Source organism: Diaphorina citri, unplaced genomic scaffold (genome assembly GCF_000475195.1).
Source record: "Diaphorina citri unplaced genomic scaffold, Diaci psyllid genome assembly version 1.1 scaffold2902, whole genome shotgun sequence".
NCBI classification, from domain to species: Eukaryota; Metazoa; Arthropoda; class Insecta; order Hemiptera; family Psyllidae; genus Diaphorina; species Diaphorina citri.
Genome location: NW_007380315.1, coordinates 6,775 through 16,835, shown reverse-complemented (window position 1 = coordinate 16,835; position 10,061 = coordinate 6,775). Strand labels below are relative to the sequence as shown.

The 10,061-nt window shown below is 41.4% G+C and overlaps 3 protein-coding genes and 1 long non-coding RNA gene across 4 annotated transcripts in view; 3 read left to right on the top strand and 1 right to left on the bottom strand.

Annotated features, from left to right (window-relative positions):
• Positions 1-605, bottom strand: part of LOC103519717 (serine--tRNA ligase, cytoplasmic) — a 10,215-nt gene extending 9,610 nt beyond the window's left edge. Inside the window, exon 1 of the mRNA XM_026831116.1 lies at positions 87-605. Coding sequence (XP_026686917.1) covers positions 87-330 — 244 coding nt within the window. The 5' untranslated portion in view covers positions 331-605. The remainder of the gene's footprint in view (positions 1-86) is intronic.
• On the top strand, positions 329-3,560 carry LOC113471740. The gene is made up of 5 exons (XM_026831115.1): positions 329-333; positions 886-928; positions 1,003-1,213; positions 2,394-2,657; positions 3,418-3,560. Exons 1-5 carry the CDS (start codon positions 329-331, stop codon positions 3,558-3,560), a joined length of 666 nt encoding a protein of 221 aa, XP_026686916.1.
• LOC113471739 lies at positions 3,507-4,334 on the top strand. The gene is made up of 2 exons (XR_003394323.1): positions 3,507-3,631; positions 4,295-4,334. It is a non-coding gene; the product is annotated as an uncharacterized LOC113471739 (long non-coding RNA).
• A 546-nt stretch (positions 4,335-4,880) lies between these two features.
• LOC113471738 lies at positions 4,881-9,335 on the top strand. Its single transcript, XM_026831114.1, has 5 exons — positions 4,881-4,998; positions 5,773-6,034; positions 6,709-7,399; positions 7,516-7,734; positions 8,111-9,335. The coding sequence occupies exons 1-5, from the start codon at positions 4,881-4,883 to the stop codon at positions 9,032-9,034; spliced, it is 2,214 nt and encodes a 737-aa protein (XP_026686915.1). The 3' UTR covers positions 9,035-9,335.
• The last annotated feature ends 726 nt before the right edge of the window (positions 9,336-10,061 follow it).

The window sequence follows — 10,061 nt, the reverse complement described above, 5'->3', positions numbered from 1 at the left end:
TGCCTCCATTTTTTTTTTTTTTTTTTTATCAGAGTTAAAATTTTCTGTTCTGGAGTTGGTCCAAGGGGTACCGCATTCTGACTTACCAGGCAAAGTGCTGCTGTCACCAACAGGTTCTTTTGCTTTCATCTTCTCACCGATAACTTTGCTGCATAAGTTCTTGAACTTATTGAAGTTATCAGCCTTGTGTCTGAACTGCCTCCATTTGAGATCGTTCTCGATGACTTTATCAACCAGTTCAACATTCTTGAATCGGTCCTTTTGATTTTTACGAACTTTTTCTGGATCTCCTCCTTTCTCTGTGCGAAACAGGTCCAAGTCCAGCACCATGATGTAAGATCAAGATTCTATGAAGTCAGAAACTTTAGTAGATCACCAGCTTGTATGACTTGATGTGAAGAACTATTCTAACACATTCAGTGGGGTAGGTAAAATTGTACCTACAGTTGAACCTTGGTAAGTATTTTATACGGTAATTATGTAGCTTACCTACTAATAGAGAAGGACAAAATACCTTTGAAATTAAATGCTGAAAGTTCAAAAGCTCAAAAAAAGAAAGGATTGATTTGATAAATCACACGACCACACGTTGGATGTGGCTGCGATTTTTGTTTACAAAAAAAAAGATCTCACGGTCAGAAAAAAAACAAAAGATCATCTCTGTATGAAAAATATTCCTTGCCGGCGCGGCGCGAGGTTTTCCAACCCGTGAATCGATCGACTATCGACTTTTTGCTTCGTGTTTTGTTTACAAATCGTCCCCCTTCTTTCTCCTAGGTCCTTTTATCAAAAACTGCTCTCCCAAAAAGTGTCTTGGGAGTTAGGAACTTAGCAAATTTGGAAGTTTGTCACTTTATCAAGTTAATTTCGGTTTGTTAACTTCAGTGATCTACTGGAAATTAGTGTATTCAACGTGCTATCGCCCCTGGCACTCGAGGATTAACAATAATCAATCAATATTTTATTGTGTATTTGATACAATTAGAATGTTCACAATTTAAGGGAGGGGAAACAATAATAAAACCGATTCATGTATTTCAGGACTACAAGGGTAATTTTACCGAGGAGAACATTATCGACTGGATATTGAACAACCTGAGCAGTAAGCCCGTCTCTTGGATTAACCTATCTGGTAGTAAATCCGTGACTCTGAATTATTATCTCAAGAATGAAACCTCCCTAGTCCTGTTTACGCCGAGAAATTTGCTGAGAAGTGAGTATGAAAGATGTACACAAAAAGCCCAAAGTGGCGGAGGTGTAAGGCAACCTTAACCTTGAGAGAAGGGCTGATGAAATACGAGTAGGTATGGTAAATGGTAATAAGTTTACTTTATTGGAGAAAATTAACATGAATCACAATTGATAGAGCAAAAAATAAGTACAAGTATTAAATGTAGGTACAATAAATAGTTAGTTCTTTTTGCTTGTCAATGGTTCGTTCTTTAATTTAATGAAAAGTATGAAAGAATAGAATAAAATATACCCTGTTTATACTTCCGAAATGAGACTGAAAAGTCCCTTTACTCCCGCAGTCTAAACAAGGTCTTATGTGTTTGGTACAGAAAACCCAACAGGTTTGATAGAAATAACTGTAACAACGAAGTCTTATCGTCCCAAAATAGAAGATAGAAGGAGGGGTAGGATTGGAGAAAGCCGGCCGTTCCGAGAACGAACCATATCTGGTTAGGGCAAACCTCGTCCCGGGCGGTAATCGGACCCACGATCTAGGCCTTACAAAGCAGGCACTCTACCCTCCCAGCTAACTGGGCTAGCCTTTTTTTTAACCTCGTCCCGGGCGGTAATCGGACCCACGATCTAGGCCTTACAAAGCAGGTACTCTACCCTCCCAGCTAACTGGGCTAGCCTTTTTTGTTCTCCTGTGTGCCATTTATAGCAAACATTTAAGTATTGGCATAGGTAGGGCCATCGGCTGTAATAAACGCCCTATGTCACTGCGACCTGGGTTTTTGTGACTTAAACATTTACTTAAGAATACTTACCCCAATTAAAATTCCTTTTTTGTGATTGTTGGAAGACAATTCAAAACATTTACTCACAAGTAGATTGAAAGCTCTGTGCTTATGTGTGATCGCACATCGCTTGACTCGGTTTCTATTTCGCGAAAACGGTACATTTTTCTCGCCAGCCTAGTTAGCTTGGTTGGTAGCTCGTCTGCCTTGTAAGTGCTAGGTCGCGGGTTCGATACCCGCCTGGTGCGGATTCTATTCTGAAGGGATCTAACGAGGATGATAGCTTTGGGTTGACATTTGGTTTTGGCTAAAAATTTTACGAGTAGATGACCTTCGCACTCAACCTTTGCTATTTATTTAACAAGGGGAATTCAGGCTGGTATACTCCCTGTTTGCTTTTTTGTACGTCTCCTCTTGTTTCAGATATCAACATCTACTACAACATTCTCAAGATAATTGCCGCAGATTTCCACAAAAATTGCCGTAGTCGCGGCTCAGATGCGGACAAATATCAAATCCTCATCAATTATCTCACCATTAACAACATAGTGGAGACTGCCAACCATAAAATACTCGCGCAGACCTGCGATCAACTCAAGCTGAGAATTATAGAGAAGATTATCAAACGCAGGAAATCGCTAGAGCGGGAACAAGAAGCGAATTTGAGTCTGAGGACATCGTTGAAAGGTAATAATAATGTTTATTGTTTTCTATAAAATAATCTCATCTCGTCTGGCTGGGCGACGTTAAACAGGGAGTAGACCAGCTTAGTCTGTCTGACTCGGGGACGTTAAACAGGGAGTAGATCAGCTTAGTCTGGCTAGGGGACGTTAAACAGTTTTATTATTTTCTATAAAATAATCTCATCTCGTCTGGCTGGGCGACGTTAAACAGTGATTAGACCAGCTTAGTCTGGCTGGGGGACTTTAAACAGGGAGTATACCAGCCTGAATTCCCCTAGTTAAAGAAATAGCAAAGGTTGAGTGCGAAGGTCATCTACTCGTAAAATTTTTAGCCAAAACCAAATGTCAACCCAAAGCTATCATCCTCGTTAGGGCTGATTGAGAGGCTGACGAAAAATGCCGACCCCGTCTGTACAATATTTTGTAAATTTAATCTCCTCCTTGTTCTGTCTGACTCGGGGACGTTAAACAGGGAGTAGATCAGCTTAGTCTGGCTAGGGGACGTTAAACAGTGAGTAGACCAGCTTAGTCTGACTGGGGGACGTTAAACAGGGAGTAGATCAGCTTAGTCTGACTGGGGGACGTTAAACAGGGAGTAGATCAGCCTAGTCTGGCTCAGCTTCACCACAAAATGAAAAATTATAAAAATGTCAAGTGAAGGAGGCTCTTAGTAATGCTGTGATATCCACAAAAATTGTGAAGAAGCTCTCAGCTTCACCACAAATAAACCATGACTAGAATAGTTCTTCCTTCTGTTTTCTTAGGTCGGACGAAAGGTTTCGTCAATGAAACAATGGACAAGACAGATGGTCATGCCTTTGGACTGAACTACGGCACGAGCTATGTGCTGAATCTGCTATCCAATATAAGGGACACCTACATGCCGATCATATCATCAGCTTTGTAACTCATGTCCTGAATCCGATCAGCAAGATTGATTCCGCCTCACATTTGTCGCGGTACAAGTCGAATAATGACGTAAGTAAATTTAGATTGGATCAGATTTTTTTTTTTTTTTTGACCCTCTTTACAAATGATTGGACCTTGGAAGCGCTTTCGCATTACTTCAAGGCACATTCTTTTACATCCATGCCTATCCAAGAACAGAAAAGTTCGGTCAGAAAATTTCGAACCCAGCACCTCCAGGTTGAGAGTTAGTGCTCTTGACCACTTGACCACAGAGGTGGGCGCAGCGCCCTCTAAGTAATGTGCTTTTTCACCACTCAAAACTCCAGACTTCTCCTCGTCAAATCATATGTTCTCCCCTTATTTGAATACTGCTCACCACTGCTCTTTGGTACATATTACTCTTGAGCAATCCACCCAGCCACTTAGGGCTTGAAACTCTTGTTTGCGTTTTGTATAGGTACAGAGCAAAACGGGGTTTTTTTTTAAAAAAAAAAATTTCGTAGAAAGGTTCCTTTTAGTGTGGAGATCAAAAGTGTCAATGGACAGACAGTCGAAAAATGAACGGCCTTTGCTCTAGACGCGTGTAAAATTTGCGGAAATGGGCTTTTTTCCTCCCGAAAATTTTGATTTCAGTGAAATGGTCTGAAATTTTGCAGAGAGGTTCCTAGAAGACTTTTCAGTCCTGTCCCAGCAGGATTAGCTAACTATGTATATTCTCTTCTATTTCTACAGGGTCTGGTAGTACTGTGTGCAGACTTGGACACTGCCCTGGGTGCTCGTCTCTTTTGATTTCAGTGAAATGGTCTGAAATTTTGCAGAGAGGTTCCTAGAAGACTTTTCAGTCCTGTCCCAGCAGGATTAGCTAACTATATTCTCTTCTATTTCTACAGGGTCTGGTAGTACTGTGTGCAGACTTGGACACTGCCCTGGGTGCTCGTCTCTCCCTGACTAAAAAAAAAAAAAAAAAAAAAAAAAAAACAAAGAAGACCAAAGCTTTATCAAAGAATATCAGGTCATTAACACCAACTGAAGCTTCTATTCCATAATATTAATTTTATTTAAGGTACCCACTCATTGGTTTTACTTAATGTCTCCCATTTCCATATCTACAGGGAACCACTTGCACCCATCCGTCCCTGTTAGCAACAATGAAGATGAGAATGGAATTGTGCGAACCAAAGGAGATACGCTCTCAAGTCTCCCTGTATGTGACCAAAGTGTTTCCATCCCTTGTATTGCTCAACTTTAATAATTCATTGGTAAGAGATGCCCATATCTACAGGGAACCACTTGCACCCATCCGTCCCTGTTAGCAACAATGAAGATGAGAATGGAATTGTGCGAACCAAAGGAGATACATAAATCCGTGACTCTGAATTATTATCTCAAGAATGAAACCTCCCTAGTCCTGTTTACGCCGAGAAATTTGCTGAGAAGTGAGTATGAATGATGTACACAAAGCCCAAAGTGGCGGAGGTGTAAGGCAACCTTAACCTTGAGAGAAGGGCTGATGAAATACGAGTAGGTATGATCGAATAGAATAAAATATACCCTGTTTATACTTCCGAAATGAGACTGAAAAGTCTCTTTACTCCCGCAGTCTGAACAAGGTCTTATGTATTTGGTACAGAAAACCCGAGAGGGAGAGAGAGAGAGAGAGAAAAAGACTAGAGAAAGAAAGAAATAAAGTAGAAAAAGAGGTTTGACAGAAGGCAGAGAGAACTGTAACAACGAAGTCTTATCGTCCCGAAATAGAAGATAGAAGGAGGGGTAGGATTGGAGAAAGCCGGCCGTTCCGAGAACGAACCATATCTGGTTAGGGCAAACCTCGTCCCGGGCGGTAATCGGACCCACGATCTAGGCCTTACAAAGCAGGCACTCTACCCTCCCAGCTAACTGGGCTAGCCTTTTTTTGTTCTCCTGTGTGCCATTTATAGCAAACATTTAATACGTACCTTACATGATCATTAGTAATGTCATTACTAATGATGGAATTCCGGATTTTCTGATTTTTCATCATCATTACTTACTTGGAAATAATTAATAATGACATTACTAATAATTGTGTAAGGTACCTATAAGTATTGGCATAGGGCCATCGGCTATAATAAATGCCCTATGTCACTGCAACCTGGGTTTTTGTGACTTAAACATTTAAGAATACTTATCCCAATTAAAATTCCTTTTTTGTACGTCTCCTCTTGTTTCAGATATCAACATCTACTACAACATTCTCAAGATAATTGCCGCAGATTTCCACAAAAATTGCCGTAGTCGCGGCTCAGATGCGGACAAATATCAAATCCTCATCAATTATCTCACCATTAACAACATAGTGGAGACTGCCAACCATAAAATACTCGCGCAGACCTGCGATCAACTCAAGCTGAGAATTATAGAGAAGATTATCAAACGCAGGAAATCGCTAGAGCGGGAACAAGAAGCGAATTTGAGTCTGAGGACATCGTTGAAAGAGAGAAGGAAGACAGGATAGGAGAAAGCCAGCTGTTCCGAGAATGAACATTATCCCATCAGGATAAAATCCGCCCCAGGTGGGAATTGAACCCGCGGCCTAGCACTTACAAGGCAGACGCACTACCAACTAAGCTAACTAGGCTGGCTAGAAAAATATTTACCTATGTGGACAACATTTTTAAAAGAATGTGTTTCCTCTTTGTTTCAGATTTCTCCACTGTTCTGTGTTTTCTAAACCATCAATAATTTTAATGCCTAACTTACACTTTATTCCATTTGGCTATGCTCATGCTACTCTCCGAGAATGACTCGTCTGATAGTCAAGAAGACAAGAAGAAAACTAGTGAGACAGTTCAAACAAGTCCAAAAATCAAAACATTCTCTTGGAGCTCACGATCAGTATTGCATACCATCATGAGCAAGGAATTCATATGTTTGGCTCTGACTCTGGTTGTGTACTATGCTATGTTTGTGACATCGTAAGTTTCATGTCTCCTCTTCTTAAAACCAACAACCTGATTCCAGCTCTATTGTCATACTCTACTCCATTTAAAGTTGAAGAGAGGGATGCAGGGCATGCTTCAATACAGACCAGCAAATGTTCAATGTTTCACCTCTACAAAAAACAGAAAAAAAGATGGGTTATCCTTATTTAATTTTAAAATTGACATAGGTCGGACGAAAGGTTTCGTCAATGAAACAATGGACAAGACAGATGGTCATGCCTTTGGACTGAACTACGGCACGAGCTATGTGCTGAATGTAAACAGAGAGACGGGTGTTCTGCTTCCCCTAACTAGCTCGAATGTGAATGAGCTGTTCAATACAAGCACCAAAGTGACAGCGGCGAACACGTTTCCCAGCGCCTCTGTTGGTAGCGGGAAGTACATTGACAAATATTCCATTGTCAATTTGATCTACGAGAATTCCAAACATATGTGCAAGCTACTCAGACTTGCCAATCGGATCCTGGGGATGCCTGATCTATCCGTTGTCGATGGAAAGGACTCTGAAACTTCCTATAGTTCGAGAAAAGATGGTGTCGCGCCTGACAGCCAGCCGGGTAAGCGTGACAATTTCGCAGACTGCGCGACAAATAAATCGATGAATTTCCTCTCTATCGATTCGAAGCGGTATCGATATTTTCTCGACAACTTGAACATCGATCTGGATTCGTACAAGGACGAGACGCTCGCGATTATAGTCGACGTTGTGAATAATAATGAGAATATCTATCTGCTCAACTCTAATATCACACGGGATAGTCTGGTCCTGTTTGTGAAGAACATCGATCTGGATTCGTACAAGGACGAGACGCTCGCGATTATAGTCGACGTTGTGAATAATAATGAGAATATCTATCTGCTTAACTCCAATATCACACGGGATAGTCTGGTCCTTACATCGATCTGGATTCGTACAAGGACGAGACGCTCGCGATTATAGTCGACGTTGTGAATAATAATGAGAATATCTATCTGCTTAACTCTAATATCACACGGGATAGTCTGGTCCTGTTTGTGAAGGATTATTTGGACGATAAGCTCACGCGGTATAAGAGGAGCAACGATCTATCAGAGCAAGCAAAGGGTGTAGTTTCCCTGAATAGGAAATTTGATGTCCTACACGAGTCTGCTCTGTTAGAACTTAACGCTGGAAATTTCCTCTCCCACACTCACAACTCAACAGAGAGCGTGGTAGTTTTAAGATCCTTTTTGACGAGTCCAACTGTCCATATACACTTCACAAAACGGACCTTTTTTTTAATATCATGAATATTAGTTGTTAGTTGTTATTTACCTATTTTTGGTGAAACTAGAAAACCCTTCACATTTTTTGTGGCTATGAGGCATTACTTACTTCTCAAATGTCCTCACGATGCTGAGTAGGTCCTACATGCACACCTCTTATTCCAAGCACGAAATGGACCTGAAAAATCTGCGACTCTGCCTGGAATCGACCCCGGGATCTCTGGTGTGATAATTATGCACGCGGTATAAGAGGAGCAACGATCTATCAGAGCAAGCAAAGGGTGTAGTTTCCCTGAATAGGAAATTTGATGCCCTACACGAGTCTACTCTATTAGAACTTAACGCTGGGAATTTCCTCTCCCACACTCACAACTCAACAGCCACGCGGTATAAGAGGAGCAACGATCTATCAGAGCAAGCAAAGGGTGTAGTTTCCCTGAATAGGAAATTTGATGCCATACACGAGTCTACTCTGTTAGAACTTAACGCTGGGAATTTCCTCTCCCACACTCACAACTCAACAGAGAGCGTGGTTGTGCTGTTCTACTCCAAATACTGCGGCCTATGTCACGTGTACTCTCACACGGTGTATTTGTTCTCCCACATGTTGTCTCACGTGAGGGAGCTTCGCTTCGCGCGTATAGACGGAGACACGAATGATCTCTCCTACCCGTTCATACCGCGCGGGTTTCCCACGTTAATCCTATTCCCTGCGCGCGAGGCGGAGGATTCCATCGTGTTCGAGCGAAGTGAACGCTTCACGCAGACGAGTCTCGTATCGTTCCTCGTGCGAGGGATACGAAACCGGGAGCTAGGCGTTCACATCTACCTCGCTGTGTGTCTGCAAACAAACAGGAACCACGCGTACTCCTGTCTACAAAACATAAACAAGCTCATCCACAGTTACCTTCTCAACGTTAAGTTGAACTTGTATAAATCCTACGCTCGCTTCCCAGGGGATTCTAGTCGAGTGGCAACCCTACAGGCGAGTTTAAACATCAAGAAGTACCTGGTCCGTATGAAATACTATAGGTTGATCCAGTCCGCGGTACGGAGCCTGGTATCCCGCTCCAGAAGTCGTCGGAAAGCGAACCATGTCGTGCGCTGTCTGTACAACATCTACACCAAGTATAACGACTTGGTAAGTCACCTCAGGGGGGTGTATGGGCGACTGAAACGATCTAAAGAGCTACCGTCGGGGCAGGTGACGTATGGTAGTCAGTACAGGGTAAAACAAGAGTTGTAGCATTTGGCAGTGTGGCTGTGTGCGTGGTGGAACTTGGTTTCCAAGCTGTAGCATCTGTGTGGAAGAGTGGGAGACTGAAAATCAGATTGGTCCTACACACTGGACTCACACAGGAATCTCGTCAGAAAAGAACCCCATTTCAATGTAATGTAATGTACCAATGGAGAGTTTTCGTTTCGGAAATTTTACAAGGTGCGCAGAATCACATACATATTTTAAATAATAAACTCTTGAGTTGAAGTATGGAATTTTTGTTATCATTTATTTGAGATATAAAGTTTTCGACTTTATATGAAAGGTCGCTCTCCTAGCTTTAATTTCAAGCTAAACAATTTCTGTGTACACACTTAAAACACACATTCAGGGTGGATTCGTTTGATTTATAACCGAGAGCACTCCGGTTCGAATCCCAGAAGCGACGTATAGTAATCGAGTTGGAGAAAGAAAGACCATACCCACCTACATACCCACCCAATTTATCGGCACATAACTTAAAAAAAAAGGTTTGATAGAGGGAACTGTAATTGCTAAGGTCTTATGGTCCCGAAAACGAAGAGAGAAGGAAGACAGATTAAGAGAAAGCCAGCCGTTCCGAGAACGAACATTATCCGTTCAGGATAAAATCCTATACCTATCTAATGTTAGTCCAAGAAAAGTGGCTAGGTAAGTATAAAATTCCTCTTACTTTTAATGTAGACTGTCAAGCAAAATTTTACGAACCACTGATTAGCATAACAAATGTCATTCCATTGGACCAATATTGGACCAACTTCCACACTCTCACTACAGTACCAAGCGAAAATTTTCCCTTTGATCTCAATAATATGTAATCACTATCCATTAAAACCATTAGTAAATAGATATAGAGCTATAGGTAGATAATAGACTTTATAAGCTTTAAACCTGTACTTACAGTTTATTTATTTTTTTATTGATAAATGCGTTTTACGAGCTCAATATTTATTCGTTAAAGGTTGCGGCAATCAATTTATTCGACAATAATTTTTATTAATGGGTTTTACACGTC